This window comes from Papilio machaon, chromosome 21, assembly GCF_912999745.1.
Source record: "Papilio machaon chromosome 21, ilPapMach1.1, whole genome shotgun sequence".
NCBI classification, from domain to species: Eukaryota; Metazoa; Arthropoda; class Insecta; order Lepidoptera; family Papilionidae; genus Papilio; species Papilio machaon.
In genome coordinates, this window is record NC_060006.1 from 5,066,540 (window position 1) to 5,092,653 (window position 26,114).

Genomic DNA, 26,114 nt, shown 5'->3' on the forward strand with positions numbered 1-26,114 from the left:
TGAGTAAAATATGAACTGTGGCAAATTTAAATGAAACATTAAATAATCAATTCCCTATTATTCGTCAGTATTCTTTAGTTTAGTCATTTTGACGATATTGGCTCATCTAATTTAAATTATTTTTTTTAAAGTCGGCCTACGCAAGGTGTACGCGATGAAATCGCAAATAATAGTGATAAAATTTGAAGACAATTTTGTAAATGGATCAAGACGCTTTAATCGAACTACAGAATATGAGTTATAAGAACCTTATAATACAGGTTAGGTCTAAGAAAGTAGCAGATGCGTACGGTGCTTTGAGTGCGCGTGTTCAAATAATATGTGTAAATACAAGAAATATCACAGTTATTTCTAGCAAACTTTATTTACCTGTAATGTGTGCTCAAGACGTTTTGTTTATATTTTTTACTACAATTATCTTAGCTCTAGGTAAGTCTTCGTGTAAACCCTTAACTCAATCTAACAGTTACATCTATTTTAACGGTAGTCGAGGTGATGTCGAACAGGCGTTCACCTGATGGGTATTTATTTTATTTATTTATTAATTCACGTTGTTAGTCTTTAGATTAGAACATAGTTACGAGTTATGAGTCATTAACAATATTTTTTTTAGCTCAACCCCGACTGCCATTTGCATTTACGCGGGTATTAGGTGGCGCGCCAACAACAATTAGCCAATATCCAATATTGGCCCAACTACTACTAGACCCTTGGGCCACTAACCAGTACAGCCAACATTGTGCAGGAGTTATTTTGACTTCTCGACATATAATTTCTACCGCTCATTGTTTTCAATACAATGAAAATACAGGAAGAAAGTAAGTATACAAGGAAATCAAGGGAAAATTTAGTTTACAGATTTAAACTCATTTGTAGTAGAAACTCACGAATATGTACATTTTTAGTTACACAAAACCTTACCACTGGAAAGTGCGCGTAGGCTCATCATACCGAACTAGAGGTGGAATATTACATAGGGTAAAAAATATAATACCTCATCCCTCATTCGACAAGTATTACTACAATAATGATGTAGCAGTGCTAGTGGTGGCTACACCAATCACGATGACAAAGTTTGCAAGACAAGGCACTATAACAAAACCTGGGACCGATGTTGCTGCCAATTCCTTATGCACATTAGCAGGATGGGGTGCAACACAGGTAATTTTTAAACATTTATTCTACACATAGCAGTATTATTTTTAAGATCATCTGACGTCTCTTAAATGTATTCCGTCTAGTAATGTCCATGTCTAATTATTTAACGCATACTGGTACGTCTACTTAATAGTTTTTTTTTTATTTGTAGCGCGGCGGACCACAACCAGATCAACTGCAATACACAGTGATGGTAATAATAGACCAGCGAGAATGTATAATGCGGTACAATACAATTGGAGCGGTTATAGCAGATTCTATGTTCTGTGCTGGTAATCTAGAAATGGATGGGATAGACGGATGTTATGGTGACTCCGGGGGTCCCCTTATATACAAAGGAGTTGTTATCGGCCTTGTGTCTTTCGGCTACGGCTGCGGACTTCGCTATTATCCCGGAGTTTACACTAAACTGTCCCATTTTACAGATTGGATTATTAAAACTATTGCTACTTATAAATAAATGAAGTGAAAACAAACTTTTTCTCATATTTTATTTGTGGAACTATCCCAAATACCTTTGTTATTTCATAGTATAATAATCGAGTAAAAACATTTTTGACTCAAGCGAAATAAAAAAACAATACCAGTAGTTGAATTAATTGACTGTAACGATTGTAATTTGATGTAATTTTTATAATTTTAAGTAAAATAATTAACCTAAATAATTAAAATGCTATCCGAAAACAGTATTTCACGCGGACGAAGCCAAGATCACAGCGAGTTTAAGATATTTGTGATTATAAATATTTTTTTAGTGTTTAAATGAATGTTTAAAAAATTATTTGTTTTATATTTTCGTTTTAAAACCATAAATTTGTTGTTTTGTTTTAATACATTTACTTTATTTTATTTTATTCTATAAAATGTTTTATGGCAATGAGTGTTTAGGCAATATCTATTGTATTTCTATGTTTTCCCTGTAATTTTAAAGTTTTTTTTTAAAAATCGACTAAAATCGATAATTTTTTCTTTAAAAATCGATTAATCGACCAATCGATTTTTATCATCAACTGTAAAAATCGATTTTTTTAACTCAATGTTAACATCCCTAATTGTAACTACATCGACGAATTAACTTACTTGAAATTACTTTTGGTTTATGTGGCTATTTCGTTACTTTTTGTAGAAGTCTAGCGACATCTAGATCCCTTAATGTTTTTAACATCTTATAGCAATGCATTCTAATTTCTAGTTTTAACTGCCAAGACAATGTCATTGTACGTCAACTATCAACCAAATGTCAACTGTCAAGTTGCATTCAATATTTAACTCTGTCAGCTCATGAAACGCCTATCACTATCACAATAAATAATAGTTTTTTTTATATTTTATGTAGTTATAAGAAGCCTTTGTAATATAGTTTATAAAAAGTATATTATTCTAGATCCAATAAATAATAAAATACAAGGATGTCGAGGCAAACATCTCGGCTTGACGCCAAGAAAGTTGTAAGTACAAGCATTTTATTAATTGTAATATTGATTATATTTATAAAATTTTACGTTCCTTTCAGAATTCAGAATTATTAACGCTCACTTATGGCGCTCTAGTATCACAAATGTTAAAGGAAACAGAGAACAATGATGAAGTAAATAAACATTTGGAACGTATTGGATATAATATGGGCGTACGTTTAATTGAAGATTTCCTTGCTCGAACTTCGTCAAATCGTTGCTTGGAGATGAGAGAGACTGCGGATAAAATACAGCAAGCTTTCAGGTACTGTGATATTTAAAAAAAAATACTTAAAACACTTTAATTTTCTCATTGCTCTTATTAAACGTCTAGATAACTGACTGGAATGATAATAAATAGATTGTCTGGACCCGAAGGACGACTTCCATAAGTGAGACCTGCGGATTACAGAGAAATGTCTGTATGCAAAAAATATTGCAGTCTCTATCCAGTTGTATTGTATTGCACTTGTTGAATTTAGCCTTATTAATTTAATTTAAGCAATCTTTAACATGTTAAAATTGTTCAGGTAATAAAGTATGAATTTGTGATGTGTTTCTTGAATTATTGTTAAATATGTTCAAGTCAAGATAAGCCAAACAATTTACAACCAATCTTACTAATATTATAAATGTGAATGTTTGGATATATGGAGGGATGTTTGTTAGAAGGTATCCGGAACAGCTCAACAGATCTCAATGAAATTTAACATCGATTTAGGGCATTGTCTGGAAGAACACATAGGCTACAAATTAAGTTTCTTTTTAATGCCGTGGGACACAGTCACGGGCAACAGCTAGTATTTTCACATTCAGCCGGGATCTACATATCTTTATGTAGATCTTTTGGTGATGATGAGCATTGATGATCAATTTGATGTTAGCTTTCCTTGTTTACCCCATTATCTTAAGTGTTATGTCATATTAAGCAGAGTATGGTATATTTCAGATTGTATCTGAACATGCAGCCAACTGTAACCAGCTGGAGTAGTGCGGGAGATGAATTCTCTCTAGTTTGGGATCAGTGCCCATTGAGCGAGTGGGTTGAAATCCCCAATTCTGGTCTTAAGTACTGCGCCCTGATACCCGGCGCCATACGAGGTGCGCTACAAATGGTACAGCTAGAAGTACAGTGCTGGTTTGTACAGGTACGTTACTTTATATTTTATTTTTATAAGGAAGTTGTAGTGAAGTATATTTGGTTTTTCTTTATATTTTCATTGGTTTTCTGTATGTATGAAAAATAAATAATTAAAACAAAATGTTGTAGGAACAGTTCCCTAATGTTTGGTTAATATTTTAGTCAATTTTGTTTGAAATTTAATTTTCATGGACGTTTTTACAAGTTTATTTACTTTTTATTGGATCAAACAAAAACTGGGAATAATTTTTATTGAATAACATAATTGATACAAGTTACGATGGTTAATGTTAAATTTGTTAAATTAAGGATTTTCTAAAACAACTGTTTTGTCCTAAATCATTTCTTAGTAATACGCCATCTAGTGACAAATAGTGACAACTTTAGACTTATACTATTTACAACGAATACTAGATGGCGTTAGTCATGAATAAATAACGCCATCTTGTTTTACTGTTGAATATAGTAGAATATTTCGAAATAATTGATTTTTTATAAATTTCAGGACCAGTTAAGAGGTGATGCAGTTACTGAACTACGAGTAAAGTATATAAAGAGATTAGAAGACGCCGTACCCGCGGGAGAAGATTAAATTATCTCATGTTATCCTTGAAAAATTTATTTCTATAATCATTCTGAAAACACTTGCTATGTCATACAGTTGAATGTAGTTATAATAAAGCACTTACAAACATTTGATGCTTATAGTTTTTACTTGATTAGTATTTCGTAAGAAATGACAAGTAAAGTTCATATGATAGTAATTTTACTTTGTTTATTCGTATTTAGTACAATAAGCTTAATTTGTAACGGGAAAAATTATATGACATTCCGGCCTTTTATTTGTAAAACATTTTCATATTAAAAAACGGTATGTACGAAAATTTTGCAAAACAGTGTAATTTTATTGTTTTAAAGTCAAATTCGTTTTATTTTACTTTAATTGATACATAATAAATACATATACTCTTAAAATTATGTTTTATTTAAACACGTTTTTAATTTTCTTATAGATCAATGTAATAAATATCCTTTATCAAAAATTGTTAATTTTGCAACTCCTGAAAAAGGATCACCGTAACATTGAACATTAATAATACAAAACTAATTTTGCCCAACTGATAGGAGGTAACGATTTTTAGTAGATAATATGTTGATTTCGTTGTTATCTACAGTAAAAAAAACTAAGCTAGAACATCATATTATCAATGTTAAAGGTACGAAGACTGATAGGTTTGTGCTATAATTACTTCTTAACAATGGCGTAAAATGGTATAAAATTAATGGTGTAAAATTAGTGAATAACATTATAACTAGATGGCGTTATTTTCAATTTGTTTATAAAAAAAATCGAAAAATGAAAAAGCAACTAAAATTAATACAGATTTATTAATATAATTTGAAAATTATTTTAAAGCTATAAAATGTGAAATGGTTTCAAATTATTAAAAAAAACAAGTGTTCAAACGTAAATTGTAGATTTAAATCTAGTTATAACAAATAATGGCTTAAAATTACACATTTGAACCTCAATTGTTTTGAAAAATAAGAGCGCTTTAAAAGTGGGTCACCAGTTGCCGAAATGTTAATACAAATATATGGTATTTAAAAAATAACTTTTATCAAAATCGGACCACCAGGGGCGGAGATTCGAAGTAACACACATAAAAAAAATACAGTCGAATTGATAACCTCCTTCTTTTTGAAGTCGACTAAAAACCACGTATCCACCGCGGATGTTCGTTGCAAGAAGCTATTCGAACTTCTTGGATGCGGATTGACAGATGAGACGTGGCAATAAAACGACCCATTCTACGAAAAGAGTCACATCTTATAAGATCTATGTGAAGATGTTACTCTATTCGTTAGATGAGTCAATGCGTGGCGGTCGCTACTTGCTACTCCTTTTGTATCATTGAATTTTATTAGATAAATTGTGAGTTACGCATATAATGTCGAGGTGAATTGGAACTAATAATAGCAATACTATATTAGTACCTTCTATAATAGTAATGTACATGGTGCTATGTTTTTGTTTTCGAATAATATTTAAAATTAGTTACAAAAGAAATTATCTAAATAAACTAAATAATAAGAAAAACAACATTTAAAATAAGAAATAATCAATAGCGCTACAATTGAGCGTCTAAGCTTGGGCAGAAAAAATAGCATTTACGCGTTTAAGAATTTGAAAACGGAACAAAAAATTACATGTACAAAAAAATAGAAAATGTAACGAAATATAAAAAAACCGACTCGGGCTGATTAGCACAACTAGTACCTACTAGTCTTTGTATACTTGAAATTCAAGAGTTACATAATTCCCAAGTCAAAGAATACTTAGTGGCAGAGCGTACTCTAGGTATTACATGGAAAATACGGATCCCAACAAGCGGGTAGCATCCCAGACAATGACTTCGTTAGTCTAGAGAACACTTCTGTCAAGGGTGTCGCTACTTCGCTCCGTAGATACATCTAGTCCATTCTATCTGGCTGTAAACGTGGCCTTTGCCCACCTGGGTATAAAGAACAAAGTCGAATGTATCTACTATCTGCACACATTGTTGCATACTTCAACGCTTTGATACTTGCGTCGAGATTGCAAATGACAGATACGAATCCCGCGCTTTTTGACAGTTTCAAAAACAGAAATGTCAAGTTTCCAAATAAACAGTATTTATCGTGGGTTTTTGAAACCAAAATCCCCGTTTAAAACTAATTGATTGGTATCTCTGTTTTGTCAAACATAATGCGAAGGATGATGATAAGTTTTATACAGTGATTTTGATCTTAGAAACCATGATTAAGTCTACTGTATAGATACTTATACCGAGTATCTTTGCTTGGAGTTTTTTACCTCTTCAACCATGTTTGGCAAACAATTTTGACTTGAAATAATGTTTAGGGAAGAATCCAACTTAAATTCAATGTACCTATTTAAATTTAATTGACAACTTAATGTTACATAAAACTTTAGAAGTTAAAGTATTTTTAATTAATTTGGTAAAAACAGAAATCTTGAACAAAAATAATTCGGCGTATAATATTGTTTTTGAATGGAAACTATGTTTACATAAAATAGTTATTGCATATCTGCGCTACAAATATGAGTTAACCGCAACCGAACGGATGTTTTAATTTCGTACCTTTATCTGTGGTCATTCATACTCATATGACACCACAGATAAGAAAATTAAAAACAATCAAGAGAAATATAATATAGTACAGAAGTCGTAGCAGTAAGAATCATGTTTGAAATCTATAGGCACTAATTAAATAAAATAGTTTTTTAAGAATCCATGTAATATATTTTAATTCTACTATAATTAATGTTGATACTTAGAACAATTAAAATTATCAATAAATTCATTCCATGTATAGTTGAACTTTCGTAACGCATCAACTTTTGAGATTGAATCTAGAGCACTGTATTTTAATGAATTTATAGCTAATTGTTTGAGCATTCTGAGGTCAGATAGTCTACTGGCTACAGCCACGAACGCGATGTAAAAGTCTTCAGAAAGAGGATCTGCCTCCCACACTCCTGGGTCATCACTTGATAATACAACTGGAAGACCGTGGGCAAGGAACGCACTCAATGGGTGATTCCTTATATCACGCACCAAAGATAGAACAGCATTCGATATTACATTAACTTCTAAACCAATGTCTTTTTTGATGATTTCGTTCAACACTTGAGGATGTTTCGGCAGCGCGTATGCATGCCCCAAACGTTTAGCTCCCAGTAACACCGCATCCACGAGATTTTCATCTGTCAGTGTCCCATACCAATCCGTTTCTCCTGCATGAAAGAAGTAATTCAATTCCGAAGCGGATTCTAATAATTGTGGAACAAATTCTATCAGTGGACTTCCCAAATCCTCTTGTCCAACTAAATCGAACCCGGCGAATTTATCTGGCATTTCCTGTTTTATTCTTTTCGCTAATTCTAAATACTCTTCTAACTTCGAACGATCCACCTTTCTTGGTGGTGCATATATAAGTTTCGCACCCAAAAAGTCACGGTGATCCTTCATGAAGTTTTTAATAACCTTTTTGTAAGTTTTTGCTGTGACTATCGGATCATATACTGTCCCATCCAATTCGTACAGGTTCGGTAGGATGCTTCTTACTTCTAAGTACATTATATTGTCTTCTCTAAATTTCTTAAGTGCGTCGTAAAAGTATTGTTCCCAAACTGGTCTATACGACAGCATTGGCTGGACAGTAAGAAAGAATTTCATAAACGCTCTCCAAGTCTCTATTATGCTCGGATAAACTGTATCTGGATTTTTCACAAACAATGTGAAATGGTTCCGCAAATCAGCGTCAAACTTGGTGACGTTATTTGAAAAACTTCTAGCTTTACTCATTAGTTGCCATTTTCCATCACAAGGAGATTTCGGTGGTGCATTGGCGAATATCAAATGCAAGTTATTATCAAAACAAACATAAAGATTATCTTGGTATGTAATATTCATTAAATAGTCGGGACCTAACAGTCCCATATCGTGGACATGCAGCGCTGCGCCTTTCGGCATGTCCTGTATTATCCTGAAGACTTTGGATGTCTTTATATATTGTTTGTAAATGAAGTAATGTCGCGAGCAATTGAAATACCTCGGATTATCGAACCAGTAATCGACTTCCTTGAACTTGTAATGCATTAAGCAGATGTTGACCGCGGCTTCTTTATCGCTGAGTGTAACATTGCCTCCCAGAGATAAACGGGATTCACTTTTTAATATCTTGTATCGTTTATCAAAATATTCATCTATATCTGACGCGAACACACTATAAAAATATAACAGAAATATCACAGCACGCATAGTGACAAACGTACGGACGTGCCAAATGGTCGATGTTAACTGACCACGCAGCGCAATGACCTTTGCCGATCAGCAAATTTAACTAATATGTTTATTGTTTTTAAATGAATTTAATCACGTTTGATTTCAGTTAAATTATCTATGTTTATGCGAATTCGTATTAATGTATTGTTGAGAAAATAATGACGTACTTCGTTAATTAATTTAATGCTAACACATTAGTTATTTTAGATCTAATTAATGTTATATAGGTTAAAATAAAAATGTTTACGACTTCATAATATAATTATCTACATTAAACTCTATCATGTATGTTTATATAATTATGTTAATTTAAATAGATTATTATTGAGGACAATATCAATATTTAATATTATTTATACAAATACTAGCTATGCCCGCGACTTCGTCCCTCTGAAATATTGTCTTCGGGTGGCATTATTAAAGGCTAATAATTTTACAAAACATATTAAACTTACAAAACATTACATATTCACATACAAACTTTCATCCCATATTCGCTATTATTATATTGCACCCTTAAGGTTAAAACCATTCAAACTTTGAATATCATAATTATATTAATTCATAGCCTAAAAATTAAATTTCAAACTTTTGGCTGTAACAGTGACAATACTTCCATACAACTTTTCAACCCACCTTTAAGCCATTAACCCCTTAAAACCATTTTTTTCCATTAAAAAACAATTGAAAAGTAGCCATGTTCTTTCTCAGGCTCTTTTATCTGTGTACCAAATTACATTTAGTTCAGTAGTTTTGGCGTGTAAGCGCGACAGACGGATAGACAGATAGAATTACTTTCGCATTAAGGTATAATATTAGGAAGGATAAGTAAGGTATTATGCACATTGTAGATGTTCTGATATTTTTATTAACCGAATACTCGAATATCACACTTGTTAATTGTGTTTTAATGAGATCCAAATATTGTAGCGGAACCTAGCCTATAAATTCGATAAGATTAATATTTATAATATTTCATGGGGTTAAACACGTTCCATGCCAAAGTAAATTTGCCAGACGAATCGGTGACACTTAACGTGTTAAAAAACTGTTAGAGAAATTGAAGTCTACAATTAAAAACATAAAGGGATAGAATGTTTTGTTGTAAAGCTATATATAAATTATTTTGATGGCACCAGTTGGGAGCCATTTTAATTCATACTGGAGATTATGATGGGCTCTAGGGTGCGTCCTTTGTTTCGAAGACGGGCTTGCTCAGTGTCATAAACTTTGAGGGACTTGTAATTAGAAGATTAAAGAGAAAGGAGTGTGACTTTACATGCGGGAAGTCGATAGCATACGTGAATTCGCGTCGCCGCCATATTTATTCTTTCTTTTTAAACGAATGCGTAGTACGGGGCGGTACAGTTAAGTACCACTTAATCCTACCCCAACCCTTTCGCTGCATAAAATCAAACATGGCGGATGAGGCACGGCCTTATTATTTCTTTTTTTTTTACATTATTTTTATTTTCTTTAGAGCCTTGCTTTGAAACCGAAACCCCCTTTGGTTAGACGCCGCTGGCTGTAATTTACACCATTTAAAGAATAAAGTATTTTTTATCGCTCAATATCGCGCTATAGCCTTTTTCAATCTGTTAGTGATGTGCCCACACTTTGTCTGCTATAGTTTAGTGAGATAAACTGTAAAAAATATTTTTGGCACTGGATTTATTTTGTCAAAAATATACATCTAAACGTTTTAGTTTTAAGTATTTTGAAGTCTAAGAAAAATAGATGGACGTCTATTAATGTATTCAATGGAATCATTAACAAGGTTCCTAAAAAAATAAAAAATTGGTGCTGGCAGCGCCACCTACTGAAGCTTGGCACTATTCAGACGCTCGTTTAAACATACATTATGTTATCGAAACCTATCAAGATCTTATGAAACATACGTGTATACTAGTGTAAATCTATCTATATATAAAAGAAAGTTGTGTTAGTTACACTATTTATAACTCAAGAACGGCTGAATCGATTTGACTGAAAATTGGTGGGTAGGTAGCTTAGAACCAGGAAAAGGACATAGGATAATTTTTACCCCGTTTTCTATTTTTTATTCCGCGCGGACGGAGTCGCGGGTAAAAGCTAGTTATTATATAGATAAAGGTAAATATTTCATAGTTAGTATGTCTATAATTTCTAGAAGATAATTTCTAACAATAGACACAAGGTGGCAATTTATTTACTCAGTTTCTTATACAATGCTTAGGTTATTGTTTTGCAAGTCTTGTATTACGTAAGCATTATTATACTAGAAGTACTTATTTTGTACAGCTCAATTATATTAGATACTTAATCATCTGTTCTGTATGTTCGTTTATTACATTTTAATATAATATTGCTTATTGATGTCATGGATCACTCAGTTAATAATAAATTTATTTGGATTGGAGGTGTCATAGATATAATAATAAGGCCGGTAACGCATCTGCTGTTCCTCTGATAGTTCCTCTGTAGATGATCATGGGCGTCTTTGAAAACCTCGGTGACCCCCTGCTCGTTTGTCTCCTTATCTTATAAAAAAAAAATCATCATAAATATAAAATTTGTACTCAAACAGCTGAGTCTGGTAACTATTTACAATACGCTGTAGTTAAGGAAAAAAAAATCATAATATATAATCAAGTAATTTGTAGGTTATGGTGTCGAAAAGAAAGGAATTGAAGAGTTGGCTAAAATATATACTAGGATAGAAAAATTTGTAAATGGTACTAAAATCATTTGATTTAATTTCTAACAAATTATATTAGCAAACAGAGTAAGGTTATATTACTAGTGTTTCGCTGACAGCGAAAGTTTATTTTACATGAGACTTCACGCGGCGTTGCAATCTAAAACATAATCGAGACATCGATTGCCGATCGTAGTTGATAAGGTGACACCGTGTAAAAACATTTTAGCTTTGAAATAGTTTTTTATCGACAGATACTCACTAATATCGATAATACAATACGGTGTACACGTGTACGCAATACTTATTTTTTTTTATTTTAGCTTATTCATAACTAATAATCGACTAACTTTTTTTTCGTGCGGCAGTTCTTTTTTCTTTTTACCGTCCGCTCTCTGAGCAACCTTGCTCTGAATAAAGATATTTAAGTTGTACTCTTTTAATAGTTTAGTGGACATTGTGATGGCTGGAAAGTGGACCGTGTTTGTTGGTACTTTGATAGGTAGTGTAATAATAGTTTTATCAGAAAATGCCGCTACTGAAATTGCCCTTAGAAGAAGGCAAATACTTCTACAGAAAGAATTGGATATGATGCCAGGAAGTGGTATGGTGCTAAGTGACAGTGAACTGAAGGCAAACGAAATTATAATGAACATGAAGTTAAAAGAGTTGGACTTTTGTTTTATGAATCCACAATACTTTAATTTTTCAAAACATTTTTTCGATTATAATAATGAGGTTAATAAATCTGAATTGTTCAAATTGATACAGAAGATGCCAAAAGGCGCGATGTTACACGCACATGATACTGGAATGCTCAACGCTGATTACGTTCTAAAACTGACATATTGGGACAACTTGTACGTTTGTTTTAATAATAATAATACAAACTTTAAATTTTCCAAAAATCAACCGAATACCCCTTGCGAAACCAAATGGCAGTTAATGAAAGAAGCTCGAAACGCTTCCGAAAATGTTGAAAAATTCGACAATGATTTAAAGAAAATCTTCACTCTTGTAATTGATAATCCAAATGATGTTTATTCCGATATAAATGCAGTGTGGAGTAAATTTCAACAATATTTTATAAATACTGACGGTCTGTTCACTTACAAACCTGTGTGGGAACAATACTTCTACGATACGTTAAAAGCCGCGAGACAAGATAATATTATGTATATTGAAATACGAAGTGTTTTACCCGCACTTTACGATTTGAAAGGAAATGTTTTTGACTCAGTATTCACAGCACAGTCTTATAAAAATATATTAGATAAATTTATAACCGATTATCCAGATTTCTTTGGTGCTAAATTGATTTACGCACCTTTAAGACTGGGTAATCGAGAAACGATAAAGGAGCATCTTAGCATTGCGAGTGAAATTAAAGAAAAACTGCCGAAATTTTTCGCTGGTTTTGATTTAGTTGGACAAGAAGATTTGGGAAACCCTTTAAAAGATTTTCTGCCTGAATTAATAGATGCATCAGATGAAATCAATTATTTCTTCCACGCTGGAGAGACTAATTGGTTCGGTACGAATTCTGATGAGAACTTAGCTGATGCTATAGTTCTTGGTGCTAAACGTATTGGTCATGGTTATGCTTTAATAAAGCATCCAGTGCTAATGGAAGAAGTTAAAAAGAACAACATAGCTTTAGAAGTAAACGTAATATCTAATAAAGTTCTCAAACTTATAGAAGACTCAAGAAACCATCCTCTAGCTTCATTTTTAGCTAACGGGTTACCAGTCGTATTATCTAGTGATGATCCAGGTCTTTGGGACGCTGAACCTTTGTCACATGATTTCTACGTCACTTTCGTTGGTGTTGCAAGTAAACATGCTGATTTGAGACTTTTAAAGAAGTTAGCTTTGAATTCATTATATTATAGCAGTATTTCAAATAAAGATAGAATTGTACATGAATTTAATATACGTTGGACTAGGTTTATAGATGACATTGTCAGAGGCAAATGGTAGATGGGAATTTCGAAGTGTGTATCGATAAACAGTGAAATATAATCTCGTTTTAATTTGACTGTAATCAGTTTAATTTTGCGATTAAAATGCCAATTATCGGATTTATATCATTTGAATTAGTATGACAATCATTATTATTTTAAATTTTTGTCTGATTACGATGTTACTATAAACTTGATATGGAAGGAATGTCTCTGTTAGCAATAAGCAACAACGTTTTGTAGATTATCTCTAGAGGGTAAATAACATGTACATAATTTAATAAATATTAATATATTGAGGGCATGCCACAGTCTGATAGTTGTTTCTAATGAGTTCTTTTTTAGCTTTTTTCTTAGAATTAGTTTTTAATGTACAACAGCAGATTTTACATTTATATATATGTTATGATTGTTTCTTTAAATTATTTGTACTGAATGCACATGAAAACTAAGGTTAGAAATTAAGTACTTAAGAATCGATTAAATCAATAATTAACTTAAATAAACAAATAAAAACAATATGAGCCTATCATTTACATAAAATTCCAACATATCCTTAGTCACGAATTACATAAAATTAATTCCATTACCGCAACATTACATATTTGCATAATACTAAGATCTAAGGTTTTACAAAAATGATGATCAGATTTTATGTTGAAAAGAAAGGGTTCATATGTTCAATGGCGCTTGTTACCAATATTTGTGCTATGCTCACTGTATGCATACACATGTACAAATGATGACACCATCGAAGATCAAACATGATTGTGGTTAATGGTTAGTTAATCTTACTAATATTATAAATGCGAATGTTTGGATGAATGGATGGATGTATGTTTGAAGGTATTTCCAGAACGGCACAACGGATCTTGATGGAATTTGCCATATATGTAGAACATAGTCTGGAACACATTGGCTACATATTTTTTTTATTCCCCGCGGACGGAGTCGCGGGCGACAGCTAGTTTACTAAATAAAAACATACAACAGCATTAATTCTTTGCTGATTAATTTCTCGGAACTTAAATGAACTATTGCTTACATGTATCTTCACAATTCAATTCATTGTCTTAGTAACAGTTAAAATCATTACTTTGATTACCCTATCTATTACATATAATAATCAGATACCAATATTTTGATAATATAATAATAAAATAAACTGATAATGATAAAGAATGTTTCGTGTTTGTCGTCAATTTTGTCGGTGTTGGAACGTCATTGAAAAACATAATATTCAATATTTTAGATTTGTTTCATACTTGGTTTAACTGTATGTATACGTTAAATGGTAAGTTAATTATCCTTAGGAATGTGTAGTAAATGATAATTGACTGGTTTTGATGTTACCACATTAGCTTTTTAGCCGACTTCAAAAAGAAGGAGGTTATCAATTCGACTGTATTTTTTTTATGTGTGTTACCGCGAAACTCCGCCCCTGGTGGTCCGATTTTGATAAAAAATATTTTAATCGAAAGGAAGTGCTTGCAGATGGGTCCCATTTTTTTGATTTTTTTTTTAAATAACTAGAAGACTAGTAGATTTTGAATTTAGCTTCAAAATTTGTTGCGAAAATTAGGGACAATTTTGCATTCAGCGCTTACGTAGGCTAAACTATAAGACCTACATAAAAATGATGTATGGACGAATTGTAGCTCTTTAAATGTCCTAAATAAAAGTCCTAAATAGTAGGGACATAAACGTAAGTATGTCTAATACATCTCAAATATAAAATGTCACCTATTTACTTCGGCCGACACCGACTGCGAAATAACAATAATTATACAATATAGACATGTTACAAGAAAGAAGAGAACTTTCTTTAGAGTTTAGAGACACGCAAAATACGCGCTTGTCGTGGAGTTGCGGAAAACTGAGCCCCTACTACTAACTACTAGAGTTTAGAGAGTTTTCATGACATTATTTTGTTTCTTTTTAGTGCATTTTGTTTGAAATTGTTTTTAGTTAACGGGTTAACAGTATTATCTAGGTATGATCCAGGTCTTTGGGACGCTGAACCTTTGTCTCATTATTTCTATGTTACGTTGGTGTTGCAAATAAACATGCTGATTTGAGACTTTTAAAAAAGTTAGCAATGACGATGTTTAGATTAGTTATACTACTATTAGTTACTCTACTTGAATTCCTCATGAAATTACGTTTTCCATTACTTGATTAACCGTTGATTTTTGAGATGAAAATCTCTGTATAAAACATATAGTAATCTATGTCATTATCTTTGACAAAATAGAGATAAGAATATATTTTAAACGAAGATTTTTAGTCTCAGAAATCCACAGTGGAATATACTCGTATTTGAGACAATTTGATGTATTTTTAAAGTCACTTAAATTTAATTTAGAAGATCCAAAGAATTAATCTTGCCATCTAGCCACCAATCAAAGGGGAAACGCTGCCAGTATCTTCGGAACCTTGCCTAAAGGGATACCTTTTAATGACATATTTTAGTTTTTATATTGTATTTTTTATGGTTTTTAGTTTGAACTGCAAATAAATGTTTATTTAAAATTGACTGAAGCTGCTTTTAAGAGTTATATTTTCGAATACACTTCATTAGTAAATGAAGATTCATAGTGTGAAAATACAACACCACAGTCGATTACAACTCGTTCAACGTTACCACTAATTACGACTAAACACGCACCGTTTGAAATCGTCTCGCTCTAAAGAATCTGACGTCAAATAATACATTGAGAAACATGTTGATTAGCAAAAAGCTTTTAATTAATCATAAATGTTATTTTCATATGTAAAATTATAAATTACTAGCTGTCACCCGTGATTCCGTCCGCACGGAATTAAAAGAAACGTAATAAGTAACCTATGTGTTCTTCCACATTACGTCCTACATCTGTCTAAAATTTCGTCAAGATCCTATTTGCCGTTCCAAAGATACCTTCAAACAAACATCCATCCATCTAAACATTCACATTTATAATATTGGTAAGATAATGAAAAATGTGTACACGACATGCTCAAAATTATTATAACACTATGAAATATATGGTTCGGTTTTGCTCACCTTGGTGGGTGAACTGCCGCGCCCTCTGATGGGTCGTTATACCAGTTTTCATGTAGCTAATTAAGGCGTGTTCACACGTCGCGCATCGTTTATCTGAGTTGCCGTTAGGTGTCGCCTCACACTAATTGGTGTCAACCGTGGAGCATAAGATTTATTGCGCACACATAAAATAGACGCAAAATATAAAATCTAAATATAAGTAGTTGAAGTAAGAGGATATGCGTAAGAAGGGAGTAAATTCAGATATGACGGCTGATAGAGATGTATGGAGGAGTACATACTGTGCCGAACCTCCATAGGGATAAGGGCAGGTTGATGTTGAAGTAGTTGTAGTAACGTTCTCAAGGTTGAGTATACAAAATGCAGACGCATTTTTTTTTTTATTAATTTACCTTTTTTTACAGCAAGAAACACACGTCTTTTATGTATAGGTACAGCTAGTAATTATGTATATCACTCTTGTAGGGAAGTCAACTAGTTTGTGTTTCCTGTCATGAGATAGAAGTTTCCGGAAAACATTGAAGGAGATTAAATTTTATGTCAATGGAATTAAGGTATAAAATTTAATTTAAATACAGTTTAGTTTTAAATGGAATATTATTGCTAACGTTTTTGTTTACTATAAGATATTTACTTATAATGTCCTTATTGGCCCGGAATTATAAGATACAATGTGATTCAACAACACATTCATTAACATGTAAGCAAATACGATAGTATGTCGGTAAAATAAATAAACAAATAATAAATTTAGTTATTTTTAATAGTTAAATTATTTACAATACCTAATGACTGGTGAATGTTAATTTTTTCCCCGTTTATAAATAAATATTTGTACTCATAGTTAATACTTGTTTGATGAAGACATCCCATTTGGTATAGAACACTCTGAACAATGTCTCCTTATGTTTTGTATCTAACGTGCTATATTTTATGGAGTTAATAGCTAGTTGCTTTAGGAGACGCAAGTCGGCGCGCTTGCTCGCGACACCCACGAAAGTTATATAAAAGTCGTGAGACAATGGATCCGCACCCCATACTCCTGGATCGTCACTAGACAACACAACCGGCAGATCTAGCGCTAAATATGTCGCTAACGGATGATTCCTCACATCATGGACTAAACCCAACACCACATTAGACACAACATTTACTTCCAACGCTATATCATTTTGTTTCACAGCTATCAGTAAAGATGGATGCTTTATTAGTCCATAGGCGTGACCTATACGCTTCGATCCCAAAAGTACAGCATCGAAAAGATTCTCGTCCGTCGAAGTCCCGTACCAGTTAGTTTCACCTCCATGGAAGTAATACTTCAACTCATTCTTCGCTTCAGTCAGGAATGGCAGTATATCAGACAACGGTCTGCCCAAATCTTCCTGTCCGACGAGATCGAAACCGGCAAAGAACGAAGGGAATTCTCGCTTCACCTGCCTCGCCAAATTTATAGTTTTCCGTATCTCTTCATCCGTCTTTAGCCTATGTCTAGTCACGATCAATTTAACGCCCACAAAGTCCGGATGATCCCTTTTAAAACGCTCTGCCACTTCTCGGTACAATCTCGGCATATACAATTTGTCATGCACTGTGCCGTTCAATTCGTACAGACTTTTCAAACCACTTCTTATTTCAATGTACTGTATGTTATCTTTATAAAATTCGTTCAAAGCTTCATAAAAGAACTTTTCAGTGAGTGGTCTATAAATTATTAATTGAGATATAGCTTTTGATACTTTTTCGAATTTGCGCCAAATCGTGTTAATATCGTTTATTTTGTCACAACTTTGACCCGATTCCGAAAATAGAGTGAAATAGTTCTTTAGAGTTTCATCAAATTTCGTTGCATCACCTAAATTTCTCAAATCCTTCAGCAGCAGCCAGCCTGTATGACAAGGCGATTTGGGAGGTACTTCTGAGAATCTGAATTGTATATCACCGGCCTCATTATTGCACATGTACAAGTGATTTTCATAAGTCAGATTCAATAAGCGATCTGCACTGAGCATCAGTGAGCTGTGCACATGTAGCGCCGCACCTTTAGGCATTTCTCTTATAATCTGATATACTTTAGATTTAGGAATATCGTTCTTGTAAGCGAAGTAATGTTTCGAGAAATTAAAATATTGTGGATTTCGAAAAGATTCTTCGATTTCCTTTTGTTTCCAGTGCATCAGTATTTCGTTGGCCAATTTTTCATCATCGTTCAAAATCACTTCACTACCTAATTGCATGTCCAATTCACGTTCGATTAAATTCATTCGATTTTCGACATAACTGTTTGGTATCGATTTGGCGGAAATTGATTTAAATAATATAAACAAAACACTTGTAGTCGAAACGAATTCCATTGTAGATGTATTTGTTATCGCGGACGGTCACTCGCCCGGTGACAGGGCTCGTTAAGCCGTGACAACTGACTACTGTGTACTGGTCCAAGGATATATATAGCTCTGTATTCACAGTTTAAATAAATTCATCTGTTGACCGCTTTGTTAATCACGCTATTAAACGACTAGATAAGTAATCATACTAGAGTAGTAACACCTCACAAATTTGCCTGATTATTTTTGTTTTTACGAGACACTTTCAATATTTGCTTCTGAACTTTCTTTGTTGGGAGTCGATAATTACCGCGGTGTTCCCGCCGCTTGTTTGCACCCTTCTCTTATAAATAAGCGTATAAGTGGAAATCCACGCCTAGATTTTAACAATGTTACTCATCGTGAAGTTATAAGTATCCTTTGTAAGATTATAAAGGATTTAAGGTATAGGGATATCAATGCAAAGTCGTAAAAGCTAATGTTATAAATATATAAAGTTAATTATAACATAATATGTTGCTGTCTGACGTTGGCAATCTCAAAATAACAACAACAGTAAAATAATTAATTCAGAGGATAAAAAAAAATGTTTATCCACGAAATTTTTTGTATTGCAACATTCCTACACACTATATCCTACATCATTATAAGAATCTTTGTAGAAAACATAAACAAAAAATAATTTACGTACAGAGAAATTTGAGAGAAACTTCAAGGTTGCAAGTTACGTGAAATAGGCACCTATTGTAATAATTTTTTTTATTATATCGGACTTGCTGGTATAAGTTTTACTGTATATTTTGCAATCGGGTCGTTAAACTTTTGTCGTTACGATGCTTGAGTTGGTTAGTCGCGCAGAAGCATACTCTTGTTGCAGACGTGCCAAATGAAATGGTGTGCGTAAAGTAACCTTAAATATATTTAATACTTTTTAAACCAACTGTTTTCGATTTCCACTTTATAAAATTCTATCTCAAAATATCTACAAAATTACAATATTTCCGATGAAAATATAAATATAATATAAAAAATAATTAACTAAATTATATAATTAAAACAATACTTTGGCTATAGTGACAATCTGATATATTCACATATTCGGAGATCAAAATATTATGCCAGTCTAACATCAACATCTAGATCGCACTACGAGTATTCCGTCAAAAATGTGACAAAAAAAGGCATTTATCTTAAACCAAACATGTTACTTACCTTCAAATATTTAATTTTCCTACAGCACAAATTAAATCTAGTCACCGTCATTTGTTCTGTGAAATTGTATACTACTTTTGTGAAAAATTACACAAGTTCACAAACCTTTTTCACAAATAACCATTTAATTTTTAACATTTTAAATATCTAAACACATCTAAATGTAAATTTCAATACTATTTAGCTAAGCGACTCAAAAATAAAAAGTGTTGCAAGCGCAAAATAAAATTACAATAAAAATTAAATATAAAAATTATACTTCAAAATGTGAATAAAAATACTTTTGTAATTTCATTTCAGATTTTTAGTTTGAAGTCCTACAAACAAATAAGTAAAAAATTACATAAATAGGTACAGCGTATTCCCCAATTAGGTTCACGAATTTACGTTTTACTATTGCAAAACACAATAAAATTTAAATCACCCGTAAATAAAAACAGACTTAGTTAATAATATACATAAGTAATACACTGAAAATAGGATCCCATTTTTAATGATGGCTTTGAAGCAAGGTATTAGTATTTAAAGTCTGGAGAACTTTAAATCTCTGACTAATAAAATAATAAGATTCCTGTAATAACTTTACATTAAAAGTAAAGCTAGATTAGTATTACTATTATAAATAGATAAAAAAAGAGGAAAAATAACAGTGTAATATTACTGGTAGCTTTGAGCACTGGCAGGCGAGAATAAATAAAAAGGTTTCCCCGTAAAAGAAAAAGAGGCGTTTGGCATTTGTCATTAAATAATTGTTATTTTTAGTGAAAAATGTAATAGGTGCTTGTAAAAGTGTTATAATATTACCCGTTGAAAGTGTAGGCGTTGTGATGTTTTAAAGTATGGTTTATGAAAATTGGCAAAAATATGAAGACTTCGCTATAGAGGTGCGATTCTTTATAAATTAAGAAACATAAAAACTATTTATTGATACGAGTAATAACATTTCAAAATTTAAATTTATCTAGATATTAAGTAATTAATTTAGAAATTGAAATTTTAAATTTTTATTGATTTTTTTTACAAGAATATTCGATTTATTTTTGATTTAAGAAGCGTAAAAAGAAATGCAAATATAATATAGATATGCGCCATCTGTGAATAACTTCGGGTATTAGTTAGAGTGGTAAAATTAAATTAAAAGCAATGTGAAGATAAGGTCGTACGCGCAGTAAAAATTACATTTTATAATTCCATATAGATGCCGCTGGAACTTGCTAATGAAAGATACGTATAGTTATATTCAGGAATATTTAAATTTATAAATCTGCTTGCCCTTGAATAATGTTATAATTTAATCCACATAATAGGCTCTTTTCAATGAAATAGCATATAATTTTCGGATTCATTTACTTTGTCACGTATGTATTGTTTATCTAATATATAAAATTCTCGTGTCACAGTTTTCGTTGCCATACTCCTCCGAAACGGCTTGACCGATTTTGATGAAATTTTGTGAGCATATTCAGTAGGTCTGAGAATCGGCCAACATCTATTTATCATAACCCCCTCTTTTTACTGCGCGCGGACGGAGTCGCGGGCGACAGCTAGTAATTTATAAAATTATAAAAAAGGCATTTTTGGTATTGTTATTGCGAAAACCTTTAAGGATAATTTTTATTTGACTGTATTTGTACCACTGACCAACAGATGTCGCAATTTACTTTTTTTAAAAAATTGTATCTAGCGTTTGATTACGATCCCACCTGATGTTAAGCGATAACGTGGTCTAAAGATGGTACGCGCTAGCTTAGCAAATGCCAAAAAATGCCTATTCACTCTACTCTCGAAGGTCCCCACGTTAAACTTCTTAAATTCGTTAGCGCCATCTATGAGCTAATAGAGAACACAATTTACTTTTTAGAGAAATGACTGCAGCCTTGCGGCGATGTTTTATTTTAGTTCAATTACTTATTGGGCGTAAATAATTGATTTGATATATACGATGATAAAATCAACAGTTTGTCTTCAACCGAATTAAATAGTAAAAGAGGTCTAATGTACGACGAATAAGACGTAAATATCAAATGAGAACATCTATGAAGTCTAAAGTTGTCTCCCAACAACGGCCTGTCACGAATTTACCTACGATATCTTTTAGCTTAGTTGATCACCTTAAGTCCATGCAATAGGAACTAAAATACGGTAAACGCAAGAGGTAACCTTAGGGCAAATCGTGATGATGACGTGCGATTGCGCAGCGAATTGTGTCACATTCCGAAGACATTTTATCCTTGGTTTATACGATTGTAAGCCTTATTTTTTAATAGGTAAGGATGTGTTTAGATGTATTTTCGGTTTGTATAATTATAATGATCGTGCCGATGATGGGGTGCCGTTATGGTGATAGCATAACGCACGATGCGGCTATAGATGTAATTGTAAAATCTGATATCTGCGGTGCTTGGTCGACGTGGGATTGTTGTCGATGCGATAGCCTAAGAAGTGTTTTGAAATTTACATTTCTGTTTTATTTAAACACTTGGTATTGCAATACACTCGAATGAATTTATACATCTGTGTGGTTGGTAGCAAGACGAAAATAAAAAATTTAAGCGTTCATCTAGTCTCCGAGTTGTAACTTACTAGATTACAGTGAACGCTTTTGTGATCGGATTAAATCTGCTGTATTAAATGTCTATCTTTTATTAACAAGGAGAGAAGGGTGTATCTATTGTTTACGGTAAAAGTTTTGTTAGTACTTTCGAGTATAGGAACTATTACATGTTTTTTTTTTCATGCGGTAGTGACATTCACTTGTTTCTTTGCAATTTATTTAGTAAATTCAATTAAAATTATTGAAACGATAATTTCGTTTCTAATTACTTCTATCGTAAAATATTTAAATGGTCCACAATGAAAATATCCCATTCAGACATTCGTTCCCCTTCACAATCATTCGGTCAATTTGACAATCGCCGTTGAGTGGCCCCCTGTTTTGAAAATATTTGTCCGCTGTGGACCAAACAATTCCATCTAAGTGGACCTCGGCTCCCCCGAAAATATCAATTGAATAATGCATCCTGTGACCGGACTATTATTTTTAACGTTTCACATTGAACCTCCTTTGTTAAGCATCACTTAAAATTCAGATAATTTATCTATGTGTATTTGTATATAATAATATATGCAATGTATGTAATCTTGTAAAATGGAATTAAATTTAATATCTGAACGTAGAGTTTGACATTTTAGAGGCGACGATATAATATAATTCCGAAATTCATAGATATGTGCAGTCACACTTTATTAAGGTGTTCCCGCCTACAAACTAATCTACCCGTAGGTTTTCACTGCCGAAACACCTGTATATAAACATATCGTTATCCCGCTCGTTGTTTTAAAAACAGAGATAAGAATATTTTTGTCACTCGACACTGGTACGGTTTTATTACATAGGAAAATGCAACGTATGAAAGCGTCGTTTTAAAGCAATTTTTAAAACGCAGTCTCTGAATGTAATGAATTAATATGATCAAAAGAAAGATACCCCAGTTACCTTCATCGTTCCACAGCGCTTGCAACCCCCACTACGATAGTTGACGTCATCTTGAGACAATACGAGTGGTGGAGCGGCCGTAAATCTATCGTGGGCACAGGTGGCGATGTCAAGACCAGATCAAAGCGGCTTAAACCCCTCTTCGTCTCCGCCCTACGAGTGCACCTCACACCCCTTGCCCCCGCAGTCACCTGATATTTACATACTGAAGAGCAAATCCGGTTAAATGGATTTAAATAATGATTGAGACGTAAAAAACGAGTTCCCGACCAGTGTACCAAGAGGCTTTGTGCTTGTCGATATAGATTTTTGTTTATTTTCAATTGACAAAACTATCAAGCTATGGATTTGCTTCGTTTTTTTTTTAATAATTGTGATGTTAAAAAGTTACCTTCCAGACATGATAGTAATCTCTGCATATATCCATTTCATGTTGTGCAAATATTTGACTATTTAACTACGTATGTTTAAAATTTCGTCGCATGAACAATTTTTTTTTTCATTGTATTTATTTGGCCACTGTATTCCGTTAGGCAGCATATGGCCACAATTTTACTAATGCCAGTCGAAAACCGCAATTTGTATGGGATCGCGCCCGACGAGCAAGCTTGACCGCAACCGACGTGCCAATTCATAATTATACACTTATTATCAAAAAAGCACCTCCGTTAATGTTGCTAGTTTTTTTTTTTTGATGTTTTGTCATAATTTGACATCGCGTGATACATGCATGTTTTTGAAATAATTTAAATAATAATACTATGTCTTTTGAAGTAATATCACGTCTTTTTGAACGTCAAAAAGCATAAAACTACTATTTTTAATCTGTTTTCACACGGTTTTATTGTAATTATTTTAAAATGAGGACTTTTTTTCGAATAACAAGGTGGTAAGAAATTACGAGAGAAATTAAACATTTTTTTACAATATTAGGTTACGAACCCGAAATTGATCTATGAAAATGTTTATAGGTTAGAAATTACGAGTAGGTAATTTCAACGGCTTCTGTGAATATTGTAACCGTATAAATTAATTTAATTTTGTGGTTGTAATATAAAATGTTTTCGTAGAATAATTTTTCTTTATCCAAGTGCTTTGTTTTATGCATTGTTTTACAATTGAATTCAAAAGAATACATCCAACGGCACCTTTCTATTGTTACCATTCGACATATGATCGGGAACAGTTGCGAAAACAATTAACATTGTCTCTCAGAAACACAGGACAGTAATTTGTGGGCTATTAACTTTGACTACAGACAAAAGGACTAGGCAAACGGCAGCAATTTTTTACCAAGGTGCATTTATAAAAAAAAGAATTATTTTTAATTTTGTGTAAAATATTATATTTACACAAAATGTGTAGACGAGCAAGCAATTTTAGAAGTTATTATTAATTTTTATTTAACAGAGTAGGCGCGCGTACGACGGGTCCTGTCTCTTAATAGTCAAAGCGCAGGACAGTAATTTGTGGGCTATTAATATAGTCGATAGCTGCGAGAATTGTTAAACAAATGTCATTCGAGTAAATTAAATAATGAAGTTAGATAACACAGCTGATGACAAATGATGCATTTTTAATGAATAATAAATTAACAAGCCACATTGTAAGAAAATGCGCTTGCAAAAAAATTAATCTATAGACGTTGTTAAAGTAATTACCTTCTCCATTTTCGTGTTATCCATGAATAATGTAAATATCCAAGATCCAATAAAACGGAATATTTTGAAGCCTTAAATGAAAAATAACTTTTTATTAAAAATAAAGGTAAGTTTCAACCTTCTAACTCTAAAAATGACGATACTTCCTTACAAATTTACATAAACCCCCTTTCAACCCCTTATTACCTTTTTTCGCATTATAAAGTAAGTAGGCCACGCCTTTTCTCAGGCTCTAGACTATCTCCACGGACCTGCTCGGTTGTCCGAGTGGGCGGAGAGGTGAACTCCGACGTGGCGCGTCCCCGGGTGGTGGATAGGGGAACGCCCCGGCCTTCTGCCGGGGTAGGGCTTCGGCCCCGCGAACCAAACACTGGTAGGTTAGCTAGGGTAAGCTAGGTTAAGTAGGTTAAGTAGGTTAGGCTGCGGGTCCCTTGTGGGCCCGCAGAAAAGAGGGCGGCGCTCGCCACAAGGCGAGCGTCTATTAGGTTAAGTTAGGTTAGGCGGGCCCCATGCGAGCCCGCACATTAGGTTAGGCTGCGGGCCCCTTGTGAGCCCGCAGAAAAGAGGGCGGCGCTCGCCGTAAGGCGAGCGTCTATTAGATTAATTAGTTATGTAAGTTAGGTTAGGGTGCGGGCCCACTTGTGGGTCCGTACAAGAGAGGGCGGCGTCTCGCCGCAAGGCGAGCGCCTTTTAGGGTTAGTTTAGAGTAGGCTAGGTTAAGTTAGTTAAGGTAGGTTAGGGTGCGGGCCCACTTGTGGGTCCGTACATGAGAGGGCGGCGAACCCGAGCTGAGTAACTGCCCTTTTCAGGGCAGCGAAAGGTGAGGGTGAGCCTTGAGTGTGGTGGGTGGCGCGGCCCACTAGGGTCGCGGCCGTCGGTCGGGACGTGGGAGCACGACCTCGGTAGCACTCTGCTTGCAGAGCTGTTATGCGATGACGTGTGATCCTGCGTCCCATCGCGTAATCCCGGTGGCCATCACCGGGACCGCGGGCCCCTGTCTTGATCAAGACGGGGGCCAAGAGGTGGGTCTCTATAAACCCTGGCGGCACCAGCGGGGGAGGCGGGGATTCCGAACCTGCATTGCACGGTGTCGTCTTGAGGAGCGCCTAAGGGCGCAGAGAGGGCCCCTCC

At 33.5% G+C, this 26,114-nt stretch overlaps 5 protein-coding genes across 5 annotated transcripts; 3 read left to right on the forward strand and 2 right to left on the reverse strand.

The window, feature by feature from the left end:
* Positions 1-287: 287 nt before the first annotated feature.
* LOC106714581 (trypsin CFT-1-like) lies at positions 288-1,626 on the forward strand. Its single transcript, XM_014507654.2, has 4 exons — positions 288-429; positions 614-818; positions 906-1,161; positions 1,310-1,626. Exons 1-4 carry the CDS (start codon positions 375-377, stop codon positions 1,616-1,618), a joined length of 825 nt encoding a protein of 274 aa, XP_014363140.2. The 5' UTR covers positions 288-374; the 3' UTR covers positions 1,619-1,626.
* Positions 1,627-2,428: 802 nt separating this feature from the next.
* Positions 2,429-4,434, forward strand: LOC106709245 (trafficking protein particle complex subunit 3). The gene is made up of 4 exons (XM_045683274.1): positions 2,429-2,606; positions 2,672-2,877; positions 3,562-3,760; positions 4,259-4,434. The coding sequence occupies exons 1-4, from the start codon at positions 2,568-2,570 to the stop codon at positions 4,343-4,345; spliced, it is 531 nt and encodes a 176-aa protein (XP_045539230.1). The 5' UTR covers positions 2,429-2,567; the 3' UTR covers positions 4,346-4,434.
* Positions 4,435-7,055: 2,621 nt separating this feature from the next.
* LOC106714565 (adenosine deaminase 2-A-like) lies at positions 7,056-8,644 on the reverse strand. Its single transcript, XM_045683213.1, has one exon. The coding sequence runs from the start codon at positions 8,580-8,582 to the stop codon at positions 7,080-7,082; it is 1,503 nt and encodes a 500-aa protein (XP_045539169.1). The 5' UTR covers positions 8,583-8,644; the 3' UTR covers positions 7,056-7,079.
* A 2,805-nt stretch (positions 8,645-11,449) lies between these two features.
* Positions 11,450-13,357, forward strand: LOC106714665 (adenosine deaminase 2-like). Its single transcript, XM_045683220.1, has one exon. It carries the CDS (start codon positions 11,746-11,748, stop codon positions 13,261-13,263), a length of 1,518 nt encoding a protein of 505 aa, XP_045539176.1. The 5' UTR covers positions 11,450-11,745; the 3' UTR covers positions 13,264-13,357.
* Positions 13,358-17,108: 3,751 nt separating this feature from the next.
* Positions 17,109-18,696, reverse strand: LOC106714572 (adenosine deaminase 2-like). The gene has a single exon (XM_045683248.1). It carries the CDS (start codon positions 18,639-18,641, stop codon positions 17,109-17,111), a length of 1,533 nt encoding a protein of 510 aa, XP_045539204.1. The 5' UTR covers positions 18,642-18,696.
* Positions 18,697-26,114: the final 7,418 nt, after the last annotated feature.